General features: G+C 38.8%; 1 protein-coding gene across 1 annotated transcript in view; it reads right to left on the bottom strand.

Annotated features, from left to right (window-relative positions):
- The window catches only part of NALCN (sodium leak channel, non-selective), a 535,846-nt gene that overhangs the window by 42,842 nt on the left and 465,048 nt on the right, over positions 1 to 27,956 (bottom strand). The window contains exons 28-35 of the mRNA XM_006846666.1: positions 15,883 to 16,003; positions 15,699 to 15,797; positions 5,747 to 5,840; positions 5,126 to 5,232; positions 4,843 to 4,917; positions 3,989 to 4,108; positions 1,775 to 1,843; positions 697 to 845 (exon numbers count right to left, since the gene is read on the bottom strand). Coding sequence (XP_006846729.1) covers positions 697 to 845; positions 1,775 to 1,843; positions 3,989 to 4,108; positions 4,843 to 4,917; positions 5,126 to 5,232; positions 5,747 to 5,840; positions 15,699 to 15,797; positions 15,883 to 16,003 — 834 coding nt within the window. The remainder of the gene's footprint in view (positions 1 to 696; positions 846 to 1,774; positions 1,844 to 3,988; positions 4,109 to 4,842; positions 4,918 to 5,125; positions 5,233 to 5,746; positions 5,841 to 15,698; positions 15,798 to 15,882; positions 16,004 to 27,956) is intronic.

A 27,956-nucleotide genomic window follows, 5' to 3' on the forward strand; every position in this document is an offset into this window, starting at 1 on the left:
CCTTGTGGTTAGCAATCCAGTGTTTATCTTATACAGCTACCTATATGTATGGAGTTCTGGTGTGGTGCTGTGGATTAACATGCCAGACTGCAAAGCTATTTGAACTGCAAGGTTGACAGTTCAAGCTCACCAACTTCTCCTTGGAAACCCTACACAGGATCGCTATGGGATGGAACCAATGCCACGGCACTTAACAACAACAACACACACACACACACACATATATACACACATATATACCTGGATTCCTGGTATAGTGATTTAAGACCAGCATTGGACTGTGAATCACAAGGTTGGCAGTTCAAACCCATCAGCTGCTCCTCAGAGACCCTATCTAGGGTTGCTATGAGTCAGAACCGACTCTCCACAGCACATACTGTACATATATATATATATATATTCAACATGACTTGACGGCACTTACCAACAACAAATAAACATGCATGTTCTTTTAAATTAAGAAAATGCCATTTAAATTTGGGCAAATTTTACTTTAATTTTCAATTCATTGCTTTTGCCGTATTTATTATTATTATTCATCCTTTGATTGTATCAAGTATAACAAAACATTTGTACAACTATACCCATCTTTTCCCAAAATTTCCCATCACCCTTAAAAATTCACACTTCCATTCATGATTTTATAACTAAAGATGTTTCCCTGAAATATGAAGGAAAAGATACACACACACCTACCTGTTAATGTTCTCGCCATACTTCACAGTGCCAAATAAAACCACCCCAGCAAAAGCATAGCACAGAAGCAATAGGAACATTCCTACTATGATAAAGAAGCTTTTGTACATGCTGACAACCACTGTCAGGAGCAGCATCTTCAATGTTACCTGTATGGAGAGAGAGGAAGGAAGAGAGAGCATGTGATGTATTAAATTATGGAAGATTAGAGAACTAAACTGCATTTGGCACAAGACTGACTCTTACGGATGTCATATGAAAATTGCTTATTAGGTATTAGATCAGAATACTGTTCAAAGACCGCTGTTGTTGTTAAGTGATACTGAGTCGGTTACGACACATAGCAACTCTGTGTAAGGTTTCCAAGGAATGGCTGGTGGATTTGAACCACCAACCTTATGGTTAATAAACAGTCCAGTGCTTATCCTATGGTGTCATACAAGGATCCTCATAGCAAGCTTGTTAGAGGGCTTCTGAGGCTGTAAATCTTTCTAGGAGCAGAAAGCCTCATCTTTCTCCCATGGTGTGGCTTGTAGAGTCCAACTGCTAACCTTACATAACCCATTGTACTACCAGGGATGGGTACCACATACCATTTAATGCTATGTAGAGATTATGTGAATATATGTAATGTGCCTATGAATTATTAGTAACAAAAAAGAAAGCTGTTTATAAAAATTTTTAACGTGGTATGCTAGCATACACATGAACAAAGTATGTCAAGAAGCTTGAAGTCATGTAGAAATGAATATTCATTAAAATGATTTTTCTTGGCAATAAGTTGATTTAATGGTATTTAAAATTAATGATAAAAGAGCATTAAGAAAAAATTCTTTTTGCTTTCATGACTGGTATATAATTTTAATTTGATGGCTGAATTCACTTAGAAAATATGGAAAATACATAAAACAATGAAATGATAGGAAACATCACAAGTTCACTAAGCTACCGATTCATTTATTAATTTATATACTTAATATTTTTTCATCTTGATTTAGGACCCCAAAGGATAGCTAAAGTCAACTAGTCACTGTTCCTTCTCATGGAACTTCTGGTGTGTTCTTCATGGGGTACTTACATGCTTGCCACAGATAGAGAAAAATCTAAAGACAATCACACAGGCACCCATCATGTATGTATACGCATTCTGAAATTCAAGCAGAAGAGAGCCTCTCATAATTTGCACATAAGATTTTGTTACAGTTCCATTTCTCATTTTAAGCCTTCTGTGAAGTCTACTGAATAATTAATTTAATAAAATGTGAAAATTCCTATCAGAAACTTATCTTAATAAGTGCTGAAAAGGTCACTGCCAAAACTCATGAATAAATATTAGATATAAAATCAAATCTTAAATGAAACTTTAGATTCTGTTTTGCTTAGCTGAGTTCAGTATTTCAAAATGCATTTTTCCTAAAATAATGGCCAGCTCCTCTGAAGACAGAATGAGGAAAATATAGGACGACAATGCAACATGAAGAATTAAGGAGTCCTGGTGGAGAGGGTGCTCTGACATTGGAAAAGATGGCCAGACATCAGTCTCTTTCTCTCTGAAGGTCTCTAGAGACCTCTGAAGAACAGGAACCACATGCCCATTATATAGGTTGATGTCAGAGATGTCTCACTGCTTTGAAACACATCCAGTTCTTTCTTCAAGTATGTGACTAGCAGCAAGAGATGATTCTACATTTTATGACTATGATAGCTCCTATCTCAGCTGAGAAACAAAGATCCCACTGGTGGTAACTTCAACAACTTTGACATTAAGCTGATGCCAAAGCATGATTCTTAAGGAGGTTTGCCTAGCCAAGTGATAACAGTCACAGATGGGCCTTGGTGAGGCACAAGTAAATGAATGTGTTTATACTGAAGCATCCTTGAATGTGAACAAGGACACTACCTTCCTTCACAATAGTTTTGTGAAGAATGAGCACCTGCCAAGACCACAGGTGCTTGGAGAACAAAAGAGTGGACAGAAAAGGCAAGTTGGTCTTTCTGGGCTAAGATAACTCTGTGGACATCAGAGATTAGAAAACCCTCTCTACCTTTCTGCCAGGAATTGGTAATTTAACTTGTGACTAAAACTAGTTTGGAGAAAGACAAACATGGACCTGTTGTTTCTTCTTTCCATATTGACTCAACAGCTGGAAGTAATGATGCCTAACAGCTTCTAATGTGATGACTCAGGTCTTTAACTTAGTTTACAAGGTCTGGCCCCTTCCTACTCACTCAAACCAACTTTACTATGCTCTTCTTGCTTCTATTCCAGTTATACTATCCTTCATCCCTTCGGTTGCTGCACTCTTCGATCCTAGGGACAGCGACCTGAAATTATCACTCTTATCCTATAGATTGAACTTAATCATCACTCCCTTATGGATGCCTTCTTGGAAATTCCACTATTATGAATTTAATTGCATTTCCCAAAATGATCTATTGAAGTCCTAACCCCTGTATCAGTGAATGTGACCTTTGAAGATGCAGGTCGTATTCAAGTATGGTGGGTCCACATCTTTTCTCGATGGTGTCACTAAAGATGGGAAAATGGAGACAGAGTCACAGGAGGAAGATGCCATATGAAGAAGCATCCATAAGTCAAGAAATGTCAAGAAGTACTTGGGGTTACCAGAAACTGATAGAAACAAGACAGGAGATTCCCTTCTGGGAAAGGGAGAGTATGGCCCTGCATATACCCTGAATCCAAACTTCTACTCTCCAGAATTGTGAGACAACAAATTTCTGTTCTTCCAATTTACCTACTTTGTGGTGTTTTTTTTTTGCAAGCCCCAGTAAGTAAGACATTCTCTAGTTTACATTATCACAAGCATATATATATATATATACTTTTCCCTCGCCATTGCAATATTTCTCATTCATTTGTTATCAATCAATAAATGTCTGTCTACCTTTCAGGCTGTAAGGCACAAGAGGGTAGTGCTGTCTTTGGCTTTGTTCATTACGGTCTTCTCATTTCCTAGCACAGTGCTGTGCTGCTAAGGCTCCTTCCTGTTGTTAAATGCTGTCGAGTCAGCTGACGCATAGCGAACCCTCTACAGGGTTTCTGAGGAGTGGCTTGTGGGTTTGAACTGCTGATGTAGTTTCATACCAACCTTTCAGTGTATATGTGGTTGAGTCTAACAGCCTCTGAAGATCAAAGCCATGCTTGAGAGAGGTTAATATAACTCCTGAGAGTAGTCGGGCAAAGTGGGGCGAGCCTTGCAAACAGAGATACCAGATAGGAACAAAATGAACTGAAACTCTAAACTAAAGTAGAATTTACTTATCTACTTACCAGGAGGGCAAAGTGAAGTACCACCCAAACAATGCCAAGTGAGGTCACTAGGAGGTCATATCGATTTCTTCTGCTTTGCCAGAACCCAGCAGGTGACATGGCGAGGATCTTCATTGTAACCTGGGCGAGGGGGGACACGCGTGTGAGGTGAGAGAGGGTTCAGCGTCAGGCGTACTGATATTTATTAAACTGGGCTGAAAGATATATTTTTAAAGAATAAGGTCACCAAAAAGAAGAGTTTATTTTCAAGATATGTGATATTTTTTCTAAGCTGAGTAGATTAAATCTACATTCTCCACGTGCCTTCTTCCTTATTTATGCTCACTCTGATAGTAGGACATTTTCCTTCCTCAAGTTAAAGACCAAAGATTGTGAGCAACATCAGTCAGTACAGGGTGTAATAAGAATCTGCTTGAATTTCAAAGAAGATTGCACTGGGAAGCAATATTATATGAACTATATATTAAAATAATCTTGGTTTGGGAAAGCACCGACTCCGCTGTGCCAACTCCCCTTACCACCACATTGCAATTTGAGTTCTTGAATTACAGTGAACAGTGAAGTTCACTATGAACGTTGGAACTCACGTAACTAGATAGGTCAATGTTCAGACACAACAATCAAGAGCAGCATTTTCAGCAGCTAGAAAGATCTGATTTATAAAGTGAACGTTTTGCTCAAATTAAGGAAACCATCCGAAAAAGGTAATGTCCTCAGAGCATGTTATCCAAAGTAAAAAGACTTCAAAGGGAAATTGGAGACAGAGCTGAAAGTGCATACCATGAAAGGAGGATGGTATTTTACTGTAAAATCATGCATAGCGCCCCCTAGAGCCAACAGACTCATTACAGTACCTCCAGAACAAAGATGAAGGTGAAAACAACCGACATAGTTGCCAAAGGAACAGTCACTGGGTCTTCCACGTCCCACTGCAAAGAAACAGCACATGAGGCTTTGCTGGTTTCCATCAGACACGTAGGGACAGCTCCCTTCACCTTCCCACTTTAACATGACAGTGAGTTCTAATGTTTATACTGAAGGACTTAGACTGGAAATGAAGATGGCAGCTTGCAATATTCCTGCATGTACCAGTGAATAAAAAATTCCTTCCCCGAATCTTAGGATGAAACAAAGTACCTTAACGGATAGTAACACCGACTGGGCCAGGACAAGTAATGCAATTGTCCTCTTAAAAAATGGATGCTGGGTTATGTCATACATTTTTGCTCGGAAACCATCATTATCTGTGGAAGGAAGGTTTAGGCAAGGGCGTTTTAGACATAGGACACATTGACTTTCTTGCCTTTCATTTTCTTTAATGCTCATCTGAAAACCCATTACATTTTAGTTTTTCTTTCTACTGTGCAATCTATTGTGAACTGTTCCGCAGGAATGGCTGGCTCTGAATATTTAAAACAACAGGGTAGGATGCTGCTCCTACTGGAAAGAGAACCGCATCATTCAATTTCTGACAGTTTAATACATTTCACTCATATTTTTAAAAGGCAAGCACAAATGCATTTTATTTAAAAATCCCTTTTTGCATTAAGGCTTATCCTGAAAGTACTAGAGCACAGCCTTTAGGTGACTGACTTTAATAGCCTGGCAGTGGGCGCTATAGTTTGGAGGCTGCTTCCATATTAACTTATGCACAACCTCCCAGTGGTCTCACGATTATTATTTTAATTTAAGTCTCAGACTCCTGGGGAATCATGACCCTAGTGCCCAACATGAATAAAATCAGAACATCTTTGATACCCGGACGAGGTGGGAGATGAAGAGGTTGTGCAATCTTCAGTCTACTCTTCAGATCTTCCCATCTTCTCTGATCTACAGTCAGCAACGCCGTCCCCTTAATAAACAAAAGAAAGCAGAAAAAGGCCTTTTGTCCTGTGCCTGGTGCCAAGAACATTCCAAATGGGGCGGTGGTACAAGTAGCACTAATTTGAGGCTTTAAAATAGAGCTCTTCTTCAGTTACCACGGTGTTTGGATAAACATGGTCAGAATACTTAACCCTGATACTGTGAGCAGTACCGGAATGAGAGCCGTGGTTTTCAGAGAGGATCCAACAGCCTTTAATCAATACCTTTGTAGATGTATAATACTCAGGTTTAGAAAAATATATGAAAGGTTTTCTATATGATTTAATTTTCAAAAAGAGACACGAACTCTGATAGTGGTTAGTTTTCTTTCATTTCATTATGGAAAATGTTGCAGTGAAATGCTAGCGTGTCAATGCTCCTACTAGTAGCTGAAGGTATTTGGCATGTCTTAAAAATCATTTTAATAAGTGTAATGTCAAAACTGGAGTCGTAGTGCGATGCTGTAGGATAAACACTGGCTTGCTCACCTCAAGGTTTGAGATTTAAATCCACCAGCTGCTCCTTGGAAATTCGATATAGGGACACTATGAGTCAGGACTGACTCAATGACACTTAACAACAATGCCAAAACTACTTTTAAGTGGTAAGAAGCCATATAATCTGGGTCAGTGTAGTGGTTACGAGTCAGGCTGCTAACCTCACAGTCAGCAGTTTGAAACTACCAGCCGTTCCATGGGTGAAAGATGAGGCTTCCTGCTCCTGTAAAGATTTCAGCCTTAGAAACCAACTCCACAGCACACCACCAAGACATTAATGATGTAACTGCCAAGATGTCATCAGGTATTAGGGAGTTATTTTACACTCTATAGTAAAGTACTTGATTAATGTGTACAATAAACATATCGTATCATACTAATTACATTATGTTGTTTAGATAAAAATATAATTTAAGGAAGCAAAAACCTTCTTTTCCAAGAAAATTTCTCAGAAAAGTTAAGTCTTTCAAGTTCAAAGGAAGAAATATACTCCTGATTTGCTTTTTTGTTGCCCCTGAAGAACATAACAGAGTACATCTTTTATTACAAAAATAATATATGCTCAGTGCCTAGCAATTTTTAAATGGAGATAAGTAAAAACAGAACAAAACCCCCACAAAATGTAAACCATTTGTAAAACTATCACAAAAATGTTAAATGTTGGTGTCTAACCCATTGACTTTTTTTCATACATATACATTACAAGTCATGTTTCTGTAGACTATTTATAACATATTCTCCCATCTTGAATATTTTTGTATGTATGTCATTAAAATAGTCTTAGACATTAATTTTAATGATTATAAAAGGTTTGATTGTTTTTGATCATATGTTGTTATGTGCTGTGGAGTTGGTTCTGATTCATAGCAACCCTGTACAGGATTTCTGAGGCTGTAAATCTTTATGGGAGCAGAAAGTCTCATCTTTCTTCTGCGGAATAGCTGGTAGTTTCGAACTGCTGACCTTAAAAGTTCGCAGCTCTATTCGTAACCACTACGCTATCATATAGGTTGTTTTTATTTTATGATCGTATGTTGTTGTTGTTGTTAAGTGCCATCGAGTCGGTTCCGACCCATAGCGACCCTGTACAGGGTTTCCGAGGGTGTAAATCCTTACGGGAGTAGAAAGCCTCATCTTGCTCCCGCGGAGCAGCTGGTAGTTTCGAACCGCTGACCTTAAGGTTCACAGCCCGATTCGTAACCACTACGCTACCAGAGCTTGCTTTTATTTTCCATTCTTATAAATCATGCTGCAATAAATATGATTCATTTTCACATATTCATAATTACTTCCTTAGAATTCCAGGTAGCAGAAATGTCCTTCAGAAATCAGGTTATGGTCCCTCCCAAATGTGGGGGGTGGACCTCTTCCTCTGCAGACCGGTGTGCTACCATCTAGAAGCATTTTGATTAGCTGGTGGAGAAAACTTGCTATTAGGTTATTGTTTTAATTGGGTTTTCCTAGTCTACTAGGAAAAAACACTTTAAAATGTGAGATGATTAGTATGGAAAATGACCAACTATTAAAAGATCGCTATCCTTAGTGCATTTATTCAAAAGTATTTATGGTCTTTAAACTGCAGAATCATTGACAATAGTGTAGGTTCTACATTACAGAACGTTAAAATGACTATTGCAGAGCACATAATGTAGTGATTAGGTTTTGTAATAGTATACCAAAAAGGTCCCACCACTTGTCTGTCACTCCTTCACACTATGGTGGCTGCATGTTGCTGTGATGCTGGAAGACACGCCTCCAGTATTTTGAATGCCAGCTGTGTCAACCATGGTGGACAGCTTTCAGCTGAGCTTCCAGACTACGACAGACTAGGAAGAAGGAGAGGCAGACAACAGCTGAATTTTTAGCCACTGAAAACTGTATGCATAGCAGTGGGAACCTGTCAGCACCAGCACATTGAATACTGAAACATGAAGAGCACTAGAATATTGCCAGATACAGTGCCAGAACATGATCCCCTCAGGCTGGAAGACACTCAAAGTACGACTGGGGAAGAGCAGTCTCCTCACAGTAGAGGTGACTGTGATGACACAAATGGAGTAAAGATTTCAGGACTTTGATTTGCTGATGGGGCACACCACAAAATGAGCAGAAACAGCTGTAAACATCCATTAATAATTTGAACAAGGAATGTACAAAGTATGAATATAGGAAAACTGGAAAGTATAAAAAATGAAATGCATAATGATTGATATCCTAGCCAATGTTGTTAAGTATTGTTGAGTCAGTTGTTAAGTGTCGTCACCTCATAGTGACCATGTATAGGTTTGAATTGACAACTTTTGGTTAGCTGCCAAGTGCCAATCCAACAGCACCACACAAAAAGTGAGGTGAAATGGACTTATTATTGGACATTTTAGACTATTTATGGCTTACTGTGGAAACCCTGGTACTTAACAACAACATGCAAAGAATGATAAATACAAGAGGACTGGAGTATATTTCAAAATCGAAAAGAACATTTCAAGATCTATATTGAAATATAACACTGTCTATGATAGAATTGGAATCCTGATGTGGCACTGTAGGTTAATGCAAAGCCATTTGTACTGCAAGGTCAGAAGTTCAGGCTCACCAGCTGCTCCTCAGAAACCCTATACAGGGTTACTATGAGTCAGAACCGACTCAACAGCACTTAACAACAACAACAATGACATGATAGAATTGTATTCATAGGCCTATGAGGAAGAATGGTTAATCTCACTATTATTTAAATTTATGTACCAATCACTAAAGCCAATAATGATGGAATTGATCAGACATGCAATCAAGATGCATTGATAATTACTGGTGATTGTAATGCAAAGGATGGAAGCAAAGAAGGATCTCTATTGGAAAATATGACCTTGGGAGAGGAACAGTGCTGTAGATAGCATGATAGCATTTTCAAGACCAATGATTTATTCATTGCAAATATCTTTTTTTTTTCAACAACATAAAAGACAATTCACTATACATATGGACCTCACCAGATGGAGTACACAGAAATTAAACAGACAACACCTGTGGGAAAAGGTGGGTGAAAAGACAAAACAATGACAGGGGTAGACTGTGAACATACCATCGATTGCTCAAATGTAAGTTCAGGCTGAAGCTGAAGAAAATTAAAACCAGTCCATGAGAGTTAAAATATGACCTTGAACATATCCCACCTGAATTTAGAGTTCATCTCAAGAACAGATTTCATGTATTAGACACTGATGACCAAAGACCAGAAGACTTGTGGAATGACATCAAGAACATCATATAGGAAGAAAGCAAAATGTCATTAATAAGAAAAGGAAGAAAGAAAATAACAAAATGGATGTCAGAATACATTCTGAAACTTGTTCTCCAGTATAGAGATGCTAAAGCAAATGGGAAAAATTAGGAGGTACAAGAGCTGAACAGAAAATCTCAAAGGACAGCTCAAGACCACAAACTCAAGTATTATAATGTAAGGTACAAGGACATCTAGTTAGAAAAACGAAAGAGAAGAACACACTCAGCATTTTTTCAAGTTGACAGAACTAAAGAAAAAATTCAAGCCTAGATTTGAAATATTGAAGGATTCCATTGACAGAATGATTTTCAATGATTTCAAGAAGTAGCACATGATCAAGAGCCAAAAAAAAAAGAAGTCCAAGGTGCACTGAAATCACTGGCAAGAAAACAGGTCTCTACGAATGGATGGAATATAAATTGAATTCTTTCAGCAAATGAATGCAGCACTAGAAGCAATCACTCATCTATGTAAAGAAATTTGAAAGACCAACTGGCCAACTGATAGGAAGAGATCCTTATGTACTATCATTTCAAAGAGAGATAATCCCATGGAATGCGGAAGTCATTAGACATTATCATTCATATCATATACAAGTACAATTTTGCTAAATATAATTCAAAAACAGTTGTAGCAGTAAATTGACAGGAAACTTCCAGATGTTCAAGCTAGACTGAGAGCAGGACAGGGAATGAAGGATATTACTGCTGACATCACATGGATCTTTGCTGAAAAAAGGGAATACCAGTATGATGTTTATCTATCGCTTATGGACTGTGTAAAGGCTTTCAGTTGTGTGGATAATGACAAGCTTTGACTAGTATTTGAAGAATGGGAATTCCAGAACAATTGATTGTGCTTATGTGGAATTTGAACATAAACCATGAGGCATCATTTGAACAGAACAAGGGAACATTGAATGGTTTAAAATAAGGAAAGGTGTGTACCAGGGATTGTATTCTTTCACCATACTTATTCAATGTGTATGCTGAGCAAATAATCTGAGAAGCTGGATTATATGAACAAGATCATGAAAGAGATTTACAACAAATAGAGCAATTTTGAGGATGGTGTAGGGTCACTATGAGTCAGAACCAACTTGAACGCACCTAACAATAACACACATATATAGAACCTTTTAGATAGTCAATAGGGTGAAATACTTGTACATGTATATGTATTTACCTAATTTCTAGCACTGGTAGCGTAGTGGTTACGAATCGGGCTGCAAACCTTAAGGTCAGCGGTTCGAAACTACCAGCCGCTCCGCAGGAGAAAGATGAGGCTTTCTACTCCCGTAAGGATTTACACCCTCGGAAACCCTGTACAGGGTCGCTATGGGTCGGAACCGACTCGACGGCACTTAACAACAACAACAACATCCAACATCATTGAAAAATATGTTTTCAGTACAGTTAATTACATCTAATTTGTTCATTCTAACTACTTCTGGTGTGACTCTATAGGATAAGCACTGGACTGCAAGGTCAGTTTGAAATGCAAGGTTGACAGTTCAAACTCACCGGCCACTCCTTGGAAACTCTATACAGGATCACTATGAATCAGAACCAACTCAACAGCATTTAACAAAAACAACAACAACGTAATAGTCTAGTATACAAATGTGCCACATTATTAATTTTGGGTTTTAGGACTATAATCAATGCTACAATAAACACTTGTCTTATGGCAAACATCTAGGAGAGTTTCTCGACAGTAAACATCTATAAGAGGTAATGATGGACTCTAGGAATTTATGAAGGAGCTCTGAAGGCACAGTGGGTTAAACCTTAGTTCAAACCCACCAGCCACTCCACAGGAGAAGGATAAGGTTGTGTACTTCTGTAAAGATTTACAGTCTCAGAAACCCTAGAGAGTAGCTCTGCTCTGTTGTATAGGGTTGCTATGAGTTGGAATCAACTTGAAAGCAGTGGCAGTGGGTTAGGAATTTATGCATGTTTACATTTTCCAGACATTGCCAAGTTCTGCTCCAAACTGTTTCCTCCTAACAGTACACAACTATTTCCATGTCTTATAATCTTGCCAGACATTAACAGGTGTCATCAAGTTAGTTCCCACTCATAGAGACTTGTAGGAGATTTCCAAGGAATAGATGGTGATTTGAACAGCTGATCTTGTGGTTCACAGTCCAGTGTTTTTTCCTATAGGGCCACCAGGGGTCCTTTATCAAATATGTTGTTGTTGCTGTTTAAGTGCTGTCGAGTCAGTTCTAATTCATAGTGACCCTTTATAGGGTTTCTGAGGTTTTACATTTTCCCAGGAGCAGAAAGCCTCCTTTTTTTCTTACAGAGCAGGTAGTGGGCTTCAACTATGGACCTTGTGATTCACGGTCCAGTGCTTATTGCATGGAGCCAAATATTTTCATCTAAACAATACAGAAATTCTTTGAATTCCTTCATCATATAAAAAAGAAGAAAAATAGAAAAAGCTGAACTATGAAAGGATCCAAAAGAATAAACACATGGAAGTATCATCTGCTCATGAATATGTTATGACTTCTGAAAACCTATTAATTGTAAAATTAAGTTAATTAAACAACATGGTCTTACAGTAAGAAAATTTTAAACCATATTACTGCTACAGAGTTTTAACTATTCAAAGAGGGCTCCATTATCTAAGGAAGACATTCTTAAAGAAATAAGGGGCTTTTGTTTCTGCCTCACATAATCTTCATCTATAAAATATTCCTCCAAAGTTTACCTTATTTGTTGTTTTTATTAAGTGATGTCGAGTTGGTTCTGACTCAGCAACCCTGTATAGGGATTTTGAGGAGCAGCTGATGTGTTTGAACCACTGACCTTGTGGTTAGCAGTCCAGTGTTTAATCCTACAGCACCATACTAGAACTCCTTACCTTCTTTAGAATAGCTTTATAACTCTCTGCTGCCTATTTATTTGGCAATTTATTTGAGGCTGTCACCTCCCTTAAAGATTTATAGTCTGAAAAATCATAAATAGGGTTGCTGTGTGTCAGAATGGATTCGATGGGTAGTGGATTGTATAGTCTTAGGTATCACTTATAGTACATGCTTGATGGGAACTGAAAGGTTGGTGGTTCAAACTTACCCAACAGCACCATGACATAAACCCGGTGATCTACTCCCACAAAGTTAACTGTTGTTGTTGTGTTAAGTGCCATGGAGTTGGTTCTGTCTCACAGCACTACCTGCTATAAAGTTTCTGAGGTACAGTTGAGTTTATCCTAACAGTGCCACACCAGGACTCCTTGGTTAACTAGTAGGTACACAGAATACATCTGTTCAGTGACTACTACTAAGTAGTTGTCATCAAGTCAGTTCTAACTCATGGTGACCCCCATGTGTCATTGTACAACTATGTGCTTCATAAGTTTCAATCACTGAGTTTTTAGAAAGTAGATCTTCAGGCCTTTCTTAGGAAGTGCCTCTGGGCCTATTGTTGTTGTTGAGTGCCGTTGAGTTGGTTCCAACCCGTGGTGACCCTGTGTAGGGTTTTTGAGGAGCAGCTGGTGAGCTTGAACTGCCGACCTTGCCGTTCAAATGGTTTTGCAGTCTGGCGCATTAACCCACAGTGCCAAAGCAAGATCTCTAATCTTTTGGTTAATGACCATGTGTGTTAACAGGAACTCTGTTGAATGAATGTTGGTGGTGTTGTTAGGTGCCATCCAATCAGTTCCATCTCACAGCAACCCCATGCACAAGAGAACAAAACAATGACCGGTCCAGTGCCATCCCTACAATTATTAAGGTTGAGCCCAAAGCTGCTGTTACTGTGTCTACCCATTCGTTAGGGATCTTCCTCTTTTTCACTGACCCAAGTATGGTGTTTTCCAGGGACTGGACACTTCTTATAACATGTCCAAAGTATGTGAGACAAAGATTTGACATCTTGGCTTCTAAGGCACATTCTGGTTTCACTTCCAAGAGAGAGTTATTTATTCTTCTGACAGTCCATGGTATCTTTACTTTCTTCTCCAACATCATGACTAAAATGAACCAGTTTTTCTAGGATCTTCCTTATTCATTGTCCAATTTTCACATGTATATGAGGTAATTGAAAAATACCACAGCTTAGGTCAGGCGTACCTTAGTCTTAAAACTAATAATGACTAAATAACTTCATATAATAGTTCCTGGAGTGTGGCACTGTAGGATAAGTGCCAGACTTCAAAGTTGATTGGAACTACAAGCTGCTCCTCCGAAATCCTATATAGGGTCACTATGAGCCGGAACCAACTCAATGGCACTTACAACAACACAGTAGTTCCTAAAAACATGAAGAAAAAATATTTTCTAAAAGGTTCACATAATTAAAAATACATATTTCAAGTGAGCTAATCAGTAGCAATGTTTAATAATAGGATTTCTTCTAATTTAACTTTTTCTCTAAGCTCCATTTGAGTTTGCAACAATGAGTAAGTGTCCTACATTGGGCTAAGAAGGCTCTTTCTTCCTTCAGCACTTAAGTAGAGACAATGTTGTAAGTAGCCCTCCTTGACTATTTGGCTAACTTTAGCCATCCCTCTAAGTCAACAGTAGCAATGAACTAGACATTACTTTCTGCTTCCTGACCATTTTATGCTGCTGACTTGTGAGCTCCTATAGAATCTAAGTCTCTTGAAGTCAGGTGTCAGCTCAGAGACCTTCTGTGGCTTCCTAAGCAAACAGTGCTTAAAGTCTTCTCTTAACTGACTGATTTATTTCTGTCTATATTCTGGAATTCCCAGAGTCTGCAACATAGCATAGCTCAAACGCATTTAAAAGGACCCATCTTCTTTCTGTTTGGCAGTAAATTGAATACACTGTGGGGTTTAGAGCAACTTGTCTTAAGAATATATTAGGAAGTAAAATAAAGGGGCCGGGTTCCATGATCTCTACCTTTCTCTGTAACTCTAAAATTACATCTTTCTATGGGTTGGACTAGTGCTAGGGCAAGTCAAGATGAGATGACACACTCATTAGGCACACATCAAAGGTGGCAAAACACTGGAGGCAGCTCTCGAAATGCGTAACTGCTACCACACATGTTGAGCCTGGGGACAGTGAATGATACAGTCCCATGTGTAGCTACATAAACCACAGAGCTCTGATGTGAATGCATGCAAATCACTCTGAGCCACGAATAACATCTAACAGCATGGTGCTTTGTTGGCAAATTTTACTATAATTCAATGTAGAAAGATGGCCCATATTTTTATATTCTTGCATTCGAGGAATAACAATAATAAGGTCTGCTTCTGAAGCTCAGTCCCACTTTTTACCCCTTTGGCAACTTATTTAGCCTTTGCAGGCCTTCATTTCTTCAATCATGCATTTCAGATTGATAAAAAACATATGTAAATCTTTGTAACTGAAGGTGCTAAAAACTAGTATGCATTTCAGTGATTATGGTTCCAACTACTGACCCTTGCCCATGAAAGGGCATATCAATATGACCAGAAGAATGACAACACTTCTCCCCTAGGAGCACTTCTGAGAGGAAACTACACTGGCTGGTTGCCCATCTGTGAGCCCTTATACTGATAATAGAGAGAAGTGTTTGAACTCAGCATGTTTCCTGGGTGCATAAAGTATGTAAAGTAGATAGAGATGATCTGAAATTAGAAAGATCTTTTCATTCTCCAAAAAAGAATTTAAAATGTCTACCGCACCCCACGCCATCAAAATTCTGAGTTCATCTACTTAGTTACCAAGAAGCATGTGATTTACATCTGTTGAAAGTAATATTACCTGCAGTTATCAGATCAGTTTCAGCTATTGTATTTTAATAACTTACTGTACATCCTTTCACTTTGAACAATAGGACCTGTGCCTTTCCTTTGTCAGTAAGTTAATGACACTTACCTAAAAGGGTAAATTTAGCAAGAGACTTGCACTCTTAAATAATGTGCCTGAAAGGGAGCAATGAGAAAGCCTGTAAAGCAGTTGTAGAGATTATTTTCAACACTCATACTAGAGTTCAATGTGACATCATGCCGTGTTTGGAAAAAAACCCCAAACCAAAATAAATCCCTCAAAGTATGTGGCTAGAAAAGCATATACCCCTAAGGTATTCAAACCAAGAATTCTTACCTTGTTTTCATTGAAATTAGCAATAACTACTCCAACAAAAAGGGTCAATCCAATCATGCAACCCAGGAATACAAAAACATGAATATAGATTCCATGGATCTGCATAAATGAAAAATATGGTTATTCATCAAAGCAAATGAAAGCAGCTCTTGAAGCCTTCAAAGAATTTGATGTGCTTGCTTACCGGCCCCACACGATGAATAATAACATCCCTCACTTCCACCCAGCCTTTCAGGGAAAGAACTTCAAACAATGCCAACATAGCGTTTCCCACATTGTCAAAATTAAAGTTCCGAGGGTTTGCCCTGAAATTCAGAAAGAGGAATGTTCTGTGAAATTCTGCTGATAAGCACCCTAAGGAGAATATCTGCAGCTCTTTCCAATCTTGGGTACACAGTAAATTTGGCTCTTCAGAAGATGGACTGTATGGCATTAGTTTGCTAAGTAGTAACAGTACATTAATGTGTTGAAACTTACTGATTATGTTTATTAAGTACTGATAGAATACTCTGAATTGAAAACAACCAAATTGCTAAACAACTGTAATTCTAACTTCCAAGCAGAAGTGTATGGCCTTTGAACCTTTAAGAGGTTCTGTAACATTTCTGGCTGGTCTTGGTTACACAGAGGTCAGGAAATATGCATCCTAACTTTATATAAGGGATATAAGGGATACACAAAGAGGCACTGGATTTTGAATATGAATTTCAAAATAATTTTAGTAATGAAAGAACCTTCCAAAAATAAACATTTGGGACTTTTGGTAAGATCCCAGACGACGAAGATCCACTACATGGACCCTCTACAATAAAAATATGAGAGACCAGATAAAACAGGCAGATGAAAATCTTGGAACTCTGAACTTCAGAAGAAAGATTAGAGAAGTGGACTGAGAGTTTTCTGGGAGGAGAAGCTGAGCAGGGGAGATGAGAGAAGGAGACTGGTGAACAGCTGGCCAGATGTGGCATGACCATCTTAAACCTTTGTGAGCAGCTTTGACATCAGAAGGTATCCAGGCAGAACAGAGTCACACAGGCAACTGGGGCTGGCTACTCCCATTTGGTGTGCCACTTTGGTGGCTGGATTCAGGTGGGCTCAGCTTAGGACCTGTAGAACCCATAGAGCCACCAGATCACACCAACATTAAGCCAGTGACACTCTGACCCCAGCTGCCCTGTGGTCCTAACAGAAACTGAAACAAGCTCCATGAAGGGCCTTCATGAACTACATCCAGACTGAGTGCCCTGAACATGTTTAATACTGAGGCTGACAGGAACTCCATGTAGGGCCAGAACTCCAATGTCACATCCGTCCCACACCCACCTCATGAGATCCTTGGCTTGAAGGAGCTCCCAGAGTTTTCTCTAGTCTGGGTCCAACAACTGTACTGTTTTTTGTTTTTGTTTTGGGTTTTTCGTTTTGTTTTTTCCTTTTGTTAGTTCATTGGTTTTGTTTGTCTATTCTTTCTCCTCCTCCTTCTCTATCCATTCTCTAGAATTTTATCCTTTCTATCTCCACTTTAGTTTCTTATTTCCTTTTTGATATTTTTATGATACTACTCTTTCTCTTTTCAATTTCTCTCTCATTGGTTCTTCTAAGTATTTTTAAATATTTCTTCCTTTTATTTCCTCTCTTACTTTAGTTCTACTTTCTTGTCCCTCTGTTCTCTGTGTAGTTATACTTGTGGGTTTGTTTTTTTAAAATATTTCTTCCTTTTATCTTCTTTCTTATTTCAATTGTCTATAGCTCCATTTCTCTGCCCTCTTTTGTTTCTTTAGTTGTTATATTCCTTTTTTTTCTGGTTGCTGAATGTTTTTATTTTTGTTTTCTCTTTATTATTTATCTTTTCATTGTTGGTTCTATGATTTTTTATTCTGTTTTTTTTTTTTTTTTTTTCTTGTGTGTGTGTGTGAGGTATTTTCTCTTTCCCACCGAACAGTAGACAACAACCATACCCATACAGCCCAGCTCAATACCAGCTCTTACACACCTGACCAATGATAGATACCAGCCAACAATAGTCAAACCCACCCTAAACTGAAGCGCACAGAGAACTAGAACAGTGTACACACTTACATTTTCATAGGACACAGCTGGTGAGAGCCTAAGAGCACATCAACATATGATCATCAATTAAATACAAATACAACAACACCATAGTGTCTCAGACACAACAATTTTAACTCACAAGAAGAAACAAGAGAGGATGGCTGAAACAAATGACAAAAAATTACAGAGCCTAAAAATGTTTCTGAAGATAAAAATGTGATGGAACTAACTGAAAAAAAAAAAAAAAAAATAGACAATACTTTGAGAGGATGAAGGATTAATTTTGAAACAACATATTTCTAAGTTTGAAGAGAAATCTCTCAATACTAATAATATGCTAGAAGAACAATCAGAAAAATGAATAAAGAAAGCCCAAGACTCATGTGGGACACCATGAAGAGGAACAACTTACAGGTGACTGGAATTCCAGAACAAGAAGAGACAATCTAAAGCAAAGGGAAAACAGTTGAAAAGTTGTTGGAAGAAAACATTGCTAATATCATGAAAGACAAGAAGATAAGCATACAAGAAGTTGAACAAATCCCAAACAAGATATATTCCAAAAGAAAATCACCAAGAAATGTCATAATCAAACTTCTTAAATCCAAAGCAAGGGAAGAATCCTGAGAGCAGCTTGGGAAAAGTAAAGCATTACTTACAAAAGAGAACCAATAAGACTAAACTGATATTTCAGCAGAATCCATGCAGGCAAGGAGGCAATGGGATGATTTATACAAAACTCAGAAAGAAAAAAAAAAAAAATGTCAACCAAGAATCATATACCCAGCAAAGCTTCCCCTCAAATATGACAACAAAATTAGGACATTTCCTGATAAACAGAAATCAAAGGAATTTGTAATGTCCAGACCAACTTTACAAAAATTGCTAAAAGGTGCTCTTTGGACTGAGAACCAATAGCAGACAACAACCTGAGATGACTATATATGACAACACCATCGAGAACTTAATCCAGATATGTTGTTGTTGTTAGGTGCCACTGAGTTGGTACCAACTCATAGTGACCCTATACACAATAGAATGAAACACGGCCTGATCCTGGGCCAACGTCACAATTGTTGCTACGCTTGAGCCCACTGATGCTGCCACTTGGCCAATCCATCTCATTGGGGGGTCTTTCTCTTTTTCTCTGACCCTCCACCTTACCGAACATGATATCCTTCTCCAGTGACTGGTCCCTCCTGACAATATGTTCAAAGTATGAGAGACAAAGTTTGGCCATCCTGTCCTCCAAGAGGCACTCTAGCTGCCCTTCTTCCAACACAGATCTGTTAGTTCTTTTGGCAGCCCATGGCACTTTCAGTATTCTCCTCCAACACCATAACTCAAATGCATCAATTCTTCTACAGTCTTCCTTATTCACTGTCCAGCTTTCGCATGCATATGAGGTTATTGAAAGTACCATGGCGTGGGTCAGTTGTACCTTAGTCCTCAAGCTGACATCTTTGCTCTTCAACACTTTAAAAAGGTCTTGTGCAGCAGATTTGCCTAATGCAATACATTGTTTGATTTCTTCACTGTTGCTTCCTTGTGTGTTGATAGTTGATCCAAGAAGAATCAAATCGTTGACAACTTCAATCTTTTCTCTGTTGATGAGAATGCTGTTTATTGGTCCACTGGTGAGGATTTTTGCTTTCTTTACATTGAGATATAATCCATACTGAAGGCTGTGCTCTTTGATATTCAACAGTAAATATTTTAAGTCCTTTTCACTTTCAGCAAGCAAGGTTGTATCATCTGTATATTGCAGGTTGTTAATGAGTCTTCCTCCAATCCTGATGCCATGTTTTTCTTCATATAACCCAGATATGTTGTTGTTGTCAAGTGCCGTCAAGTCAAATCCAAGCCACAGTGACCCTGTATAGGGTTTCCAAGGAGCAGCTGGTGAGCTTGAACCACCAACCTTAGAGTTCAAACTGCTTTTCAGTCTGGTGCATTACTCTACAGCGCCACACTGGGACTCCATTATCCAGATAAAGAATCCTTTAAAATACAACAAAACTATAAAGACTGAAAATAGGGAACCAGAGATATAAATTTATAATGAAGTCAACTACAAAGCAAAATGAGGGAATAGCAAAGATATAGAACTTCCAAATGGTGAGGCAGTCAAGTAGATTTCTAGATACAACAGACTATTTTAAACAGGGGAAAACATTAATAAATTACAGGGTAACCTCAAGAAAATGAATACATATGCGCATCAAAATAAAGAAGAGGAAAGTTGAAAGTTTTAGTAAACATTAAGGCAACATATATGAAAATTCAGAGAAAACCCACAAACAAAAGGAACTCAGTGTAGAAAATGAGACGGAATAAAGAAAGCAGCAGCACCTCACAAAAAAGCACAGCAAAATGACAGCAACAAATTCATATCTATAGATAATTACACTGAATGTAAATGGATTAAATGCACCAGTCAAGAGGCAGAGCAGAATGGAGACAAAAACAGGATGCTTCAATAGAGCGTCTATAAGAGACACATCAAAAAGATGGAGACAGCCTAAATGCCCATGAGCAGAAGAATGGATAAACTTTGGTACATACACACAATGCTATACTAAACAACATTGAAGAATAACAATGAATCTGTGAAACCTCTTATAACATGGATGAACCTGGAGGACATTGTGCTGAATGAAATTAGTCAATAACTGAAGAACAAATATTATATGAGACCAATGCTAAAAATTAATGTTAGGAAAAGGTTTTCTTGATAAAACAAACAATCCATGATGGTTACAGGGGAGTAGGGAGGGAAAATTACTCCTGGGCTAGACGGTAGACACATGTTAACATGGATGACAGAGCACACAAACAAGAGGGAGGTTAGCAGAGGAAAGATGAAGGTAGGGGGAGACAGAGGGAGGAATGCAGGAGTTTAAGTGAATAGAGATAAATACTGTTAACCACTGGTCCATGGAGGGGAATGCAATCATTGTAATGAAGCAAAGTATATAATTTGTCAAATGTAAAACTGATGATCTGCTCTGTAAACCTTCACTCAATTCACAATTACAGAATTAAATATTTTTAATTTTTATTTTAAAGCATACATTTCTGTTCCCTGTGTTCGTATATGAGGTTCCTGGGCGGTTCAAAGGAGCCCTGATAACATAGTGGACTAAATGCTAGGCTACTAAACTGAAAAGTTGACATTTCAAACCCACCAGCCTTTCTGTGGAAAAGAGATGAGGCAGTTGGCTTCCGTAAAGATTCACAGCCTCAGATACACGAGGGAACACTTCTATCCTGCCCTAAAGGCTATACATATGAATTGACAGATGGCAGTGGGTCTTTTTTGGGAGGGGCCAGGGGTATAGGGTTGGTTCAAATGATTTGCTCTTGGGAACTAACCCTGTGGCATTGCAGACAAATGTTCTGCTAATCTGCTTCCATAAAGATTGTGGTTAGGTGCCATCTTGTGATGATTTGAACTGCCTCATAGTATTTTCTTGGTTGTATTTTTTGTGGGAGGAGCTCTGGTAGCGTAGTGGTTACTAAACCGCAAGGTCAGCAGTTTGAAACTACCAGCTGCTCCGCGGGAGAAAGATGAGGCTTTCTGCTCCCATAAAGATTTACAGCCTCGGAAACCCTGTACAGGGTCGCTATGGGTTGGAACCGACTCGACGGCACTTAACAACAACAACAACATGTTTTGTGGAAGCAAATTATCAGATTTTTCTCCCATTGAAGTGACTGGGTAGGTGTGAACCACCAACCTTAAGGTTAGCAACAATTTGTACTGCTAGGGCGCCTTTCCATAAAGATGTTAAGTGCTACCTTGATTCTGACTCATAGCAACCCTGGTAAGGTTTCCAAGGTTGTACATCTTTGCGCGAGTGGAAAGCTTCACCTTTCTTCCATGGAGTGGCTGGTGGGCTCGAGCAGCCAACCTTGTGGTTCACAGTCCAATACTTATCATACAGACCCACAAAGCTCCCTCCATAAAGATGTCAAGAAAATGCTATGAAGTCATTCTATTCTGTAATACATGAGGTCACCATGAGTCAGACTCCAACAGCAGAGACTTTTGGTGTTTCCATGAGTGTAAAAATTATAGAATTTGACCACTGTTTTCCATTCCATATTGTCATTAGGAACACGGTGCTGCAAAGTAATGGAGTATTCCCAAACCACTGAGATGGCAAGAAGGGTTTGTTCACAGGCTGTATGGTTCTAGAACCCTCCTTTCAGTTGAATTTTTTTCTATTAGCTGTGTGCGTTCTCAATCGACATTTTTATAGCTTCTGCTACCATGTCTGCTGTCTACAGTTGATTCCTACTTCTAAACACTTTGACCCCAATTTTATTTGTTTTTGGGGTAGGGTAGGGATCAGGAGGGACAATGGTAATACCTCATTTCTTTTCTTCTTTTCAATTACAGAGATGATCCTTTTGAATATATTGTTTCTCCTTGAACATCTTTGTTGTTAATTGGACATTCAGTGTTTTTTTTCCCCGTTCCCCTGGAAAACCATGAATTTCCAGTATGTTTCCTAAATTTGATTAAGACTTGAGGACTACTGAAGAGACTAGGCCCCCTGACACCTTTGTAACTTATATTTGATAACGGTGATCTACAGGCTCATTTATCAAAGCGTTGTACTGTTGAAAGGACAACTCTTTGGAGGAAATCAAATTCGGTATTTCTCCACCAACTTTTTTTTTATACCATAGAGACAATTGTGAGGCCTATCACAATAACTTTTCTTTCTCCCACTCTACATAAACCCAAAGAACCAAAGCAGTGGCTGACGCTCTCATTTAGACTCATTGAGGCCCCGTGGGTGTAGAGTGGAACTGAACTCTGAAGGGCTTTCATGGCTGTGACTTTCCTGAAGCAGATGGCCAGGTCTTTGTTGGAAGGTACTACTGAGTGAGCCCTTCACTGCCATCAAGTCTGGTCTGACTCACAGTGACCCTCTATGTAGAGTTTCTAAAATTGTAAATCTTTAAGGGAGCAGACAGCCTCATTTTTCTCTCTGGAATGATTGGTGGGTTGAACAGTTGATCTTTCCAATGCCTAAGCCACAGTTCAACCAGGGCTCCTTTAATACTAAGTAAATGGTGTCTATTGGCAGATCCGGAGTCCTTATGTGGTGCTGGGTTAATGTGGTGCTGGGGTTAATGTACTAGACTACAATGTTGGTTTGAACCACAAGGTCGGTGGTTCAAGCTCACCAGCCGCTCCTTGGAAACCCTATACAAGGTCCCTATGAGTCGGAACCAACTCACCGGCACTTAACAACAATAATAGTCGATCCTGGTATGGTGCTATAAGGTAATCACTGGACTTCTAACTGCAAGGTTGGCAGTTCAAACCTACCAGTTGATCCTCAGAAATCCTATACAAGATTTCTTAAGTCAGAACTGACTTGACAGAACTAAACAAAAACAGTAAGAAAAAGTAATTCTGGTGTGGCACTGTAGGGTGGATAAGCATGGGACTGCTAATCACAAGGTTGGTGGTTCAAACCCACCAGCTATTCCTCAGAAGCTCTATGTTGTTGTTGTTGTTGAGTACCGTGGAGTCGGTTCCTGCACAGGGTTTCCGAGGCTGTAAATCTTTACAGGAGCAGAACGCCTCCTCTTTCTCCTGCAGAATGGCTGGTAGTTTCGAACTGCCAACTTTGAGGTTAGCAGCCTGATTCGTAACCACTGCGCTACCAGAGCTCTATACAGGGTCACTATGAGTGGAAACCAGATCAATAGAACTTAACAACAACAAAATAAGAGAACATTAGGAGATAGATGGGGTTTTCTGCTTCTGTAAAGATTTACAACCTCGGAAACGCTATACAAGATGCCTATGAGTTGGAACCAACTCCACGGCAGTGAGTGAGAGAGACTATGAGTGAGAGGGACTAAGAAAACAAAAAACTGGAATTGACTTGCGCCTATGGACTAAATACTTATTGGTAGATACGTTTTTCACATAGTGCAATATTTCCACTCATAAATGTATATTTTGAGTATTTTTAATCTAAGAAAGTATAAGTATCTTCTCAGATTTTTCCAACAATATTTCCTTTGGGGGTTTTTCAATGAAATTTAATGTACTTTAAGTAGACAAAAACTAAGGATCCTACAGATGCCACAGTTTTCTTGAATTAGAATTTTTTTTAACCAAGTGAGCCAGCTCTCAGATCAGATGGTGAACTTCCTTACTCAGACATTTTCTTTATGTAAAAGTGATTTTCAAGCACAATTTGCAGCAACTCAAAACTACTTTCTTGTTTCACTTCCTTTAGAAGTCAGAATATGTTAAAAATATACTTTTAGGCTGAAGCAAGTAAAAGAAAATGTAGCACCATAGAATTATGTAGTTGACGGAATATATGACACATTTAAATCATTTTAAGATGGAAAGGCTTAAATTTTATCCTAAACTGCAGAAGAGTTCCATAAATCTTAAACATAATCAATTATTATAATTTATCTCCTGTTGTTGTTGTTAGGTGCCATCTAGTTGGTACCAACCCATAGCGACCTTATGCACAGCAGACCAAAACACTGCCTGATCCTGGGCCAACCTCACTACTGTTGCCACGCTTGAATGCCCTGATACTGCCACTTGGCCAATCCATCTCGTTGGATGTCTTCCTGTTTTTCTCTGACCCTCCACCTTACCAAACATGATATCCTTCTCCAGCGACTGGTCCCTCCTGACAATATGTCCAAAGTATGAGAGACAAATTTGGCCATCTTGGCCTCCAAGGAGCACTCTGGCTGCCCTTCTTCCAAAACGGATCTATAGGTTCTATTGGCAGTCCATGGCACTTTCAATATTCTCCTCTAACACCACAACTCAAAAGCATCAATTCTTCTATGATCTTATTTATTGTCCAGCTTTTGCATGCATATGAGGTTATTGAAAATACCACGGCTTAGATCAGGCGCACCTTAATCCTCAAGCTGACATCTTTGCTCTTCAACCCTTTAAATAGGTCTTGTGTAGATTTGCCTAATGCAGTACGTCCTTTGATTTCTTGACTGCTGCTTCCGTGAGTGTTGATAGTTGATCCAAGAAGAATGAACTTCTTGACAACGTCAATCTTTTCTCCATTGATAAGAATGTTGTTTATTGGTCCAGTGGTGAGGACTTTTGTTTCCTTCACATTGAGATGTAATCCATACTGAAGGCTGTGCTCTTTGATATTCTTCAGTAAATATTTTAAGTCCTCTTCACTTTCAGCAAGCAATGTTGTATCATCTGTATATCACAGTTTGTTAATGAGTCTTCTTCCAATCCTGATGCCAAGTTTTTCTTCATAGAACCCAGCTTCTCAGATTATTTGCCCAGCATACAGGTTGAATAAGTATGGTGAAAGAATACAACCTTGTCACCCAACTTTTTAAATTTTAAACCATTCAGTGTTGGAATGATAATTAAGTATCATGTTTTTTACATTTTTTTTAAAGGATTCTAATCTTGTTTACTGGAGTCCTGGTGTGGTGCTGTGGGTTAATGTGCTAGAATGCAAAGTCGTTTGAGCTGCAAGGTCGGTGGTTCAAGCTCACCAGTCACTCTCAGAAACCCTATACAGGGTCCCTATGGGTCGGAACCATCTCCACGGCACTTAACAACAAGAACAATCTTGTCTACTAATTCTGAAAACTGAGACATAGGTTTTGACCTCACCATTTGGTTAGCCATTTGTTGTTGTTAGGTGTTGCTGAGTCAGTTCCCACTCATAAGGATCCTGTATACAACAGTACAAAACACGGCCTCATCCTGCACCATCCTCACCATCGTTCCTACTTCTGAGCCCGTTATTGCAGCCACTGTGTCAATCCATCCTGAGAAGGAGCTTTCTCTTTATCTTGGACCCTCATGTAGGTTTCATGGGAAAAGAAGTCCCCCACTGAGGGGAGACCAGACACTACGGAGGACAGGGATTTAGTCTTTGCCCTTGGGTGTGGAAATGTAGAAAATGACCTCGTCCAAAATGGTACCCCGTGCCTTACATTTCAGCCATCTAGCATAAGCAACTGGAAACGTATACCTCTAGATGCACCATGATTTCTTTTACTTTGTGAATATGCTGGACTGCAAAGTTACTTTGAGCCACAAGGTCAGTGGTTCAAGCTCACCAGCTGCTCCTTGGAAACTCTACACAGGGTCTCTATAGGTCGGAACCGACTCAACGTCACTTAACAACAGCAACAATACTTGCCTTCCTGCCCACGAGCTGCTGACCTGTCCCCTATTAACCTGCCTACATCACATTCATCCTTCAAGAGGTATCTCACTTGTCTTCTGCTCTAGGTCTTTCTCCTTGACCCTTTCATAGTTTGGGTTAGGGACCTCTCCTTGTGTGTGCCATTGCATCCTTTGCATTTCTGTATTCTAGAATGAGAGATGTATAAACCACACTATTAATGCCTCAGAGCCTTTTCCCTGCCTGGGGTCTTTCCAAGTCCCTGGGACAGGCCCCAACAATGGTTCTCATGGTTGTATGTTTTCATTCAACTTACATATATGAGGTAAACTAGTTTATTTATTTTTCTTAAAGGGGGTATTCCAAATTTTTTAAGCTTTACACTCAAAAACCTATTTTGTCTAGAATGTATCACAGAATGACTTAAAATTACCATATGCAATGAGCTTTGGGAGAGCCAGCTGGGATCCACTGAATGACCACAGAATGAAAAAATGATGTAAATAAGAAAACAAGTGGCCCGAAAAACTATACAAAGAATCAACAAGACAAGAAGCTGGTTCTTTGAAAGGGTTAATAAAATTGACAAACCACTGGCAAAACTAACTAAAGAAAAGCAGGAGAGGACACAAATAAATCACATTAGAAACCACATAGGTGAAGTCACAACAGAACCAAATGAAATCAAAAGGATAATAACAGAACACTATGAAGAGCTGTACTCTAACAAATTCGAAAATTTAGATGAGATGGATACATTTCTAGAAAAACACGACCTACCTAAACTTACTCAGACTGAAGTAGACAATTTGAACAAACCCATAACAAAAGAAGAAATTGACCAGATCATCAAAAAACTCCCAACCAACAAAAGCCCAGGCCCAGATGGCTTCAGGGGTGACCTCTACCAAACATTCAGAGAAAAACTGTCACCAATTCTACTCAAATTATTCCAGGACATAGAAGAGGATGGAAAACTCCCTAACACTTTTTATGAAGCAAGCATAACCCTCATACTAAAACCAGGGAAGGACATCACTAAGAAAGAAAATTATAGTCCAATATCCCTCATGAACATAGTCAAAAAAATTCTCAACAAAATACTAGCCAACAGAATTCAACATCACATCAAAAAAAAAACAAAAAAAAAAAACAACCATCATAACCAAGTGGGTTTCATAAAAGGGATGCAAGGATAGTTCAACATCAGGAAAACAATCAGTGTAATCCATCATATAAATAAGAAAAAGGAAAAGAACCACATGATCATATCAATTGATACAGAAAAGGCATTTGACAAAATCCAACATCCATGCTTGACAAAAAAAAAAAAAAACACTCAACAAAGTAGGAATTGAAGGGAAATTCCTCAACATAATCAAAAGCATATATACAAAACCAAGAGCCTACATCATGCTCAATGGAGAGAAACTGAAAGTCTTCCCCTTGTGAACAGGAACCAGACAAGGATGTGCTTTATCACCACTCCTATTCAATACTGTGCTGGAAGTTCTAGCCAGAGCTGTACGACATGATAAAGAAATTAAAGGCATCCAAATTGGCAAAGAGGAATTAAAACTCTCCTTACTTGCAGACAATATGATCCTATACATAGAAAACCCCAAAGACTCAGTAAAAAGACTGTTATACCTCATGGAAAGATTCAGCAAAGTGGCAGAGTATGAGATCAGCACACAAAAATCAATTGGATTTCTCTATAGCAACAGCGACAGTGATGAAAATGACATTAGGAAAGCAATACCATTTACAATAGCCACACAAAGGATGACATATTTAGGAATAAACATAACCAGAGACACAAAGGACTTATACAAAGAAAATTACAAAGCACTATTATAAGAAACTAAAAGAGACTTACAGAAATGGAAGAACATACCATGTTCCTGGATAGGAAGACTCACATCGTGAAAATGTCAATACTGCCCAGAGCAATTTAAACATACAGTGCAATCACAATCCAGATTCCAACAACATTCTTCAAAGAGATGGAAAGGACAATTACTAA

Source organism: Chrysochloris asiatica, unplaced genomic scaffold, assembly GCF_000296735.1.
Source record: "Chrysochloris asiatica unplaced genomic scaffold, ChrAsi1.0 scaffold00029, whole genome shotgun sequence".
In the NCBI taxonomy this organism is placed as follows: Eukaryota; Metazoa; Chordata; class Mammalia; order Afrosoricida; family Chrysochloridae; genus Chrysochloris; species Chrysochloris asiatica.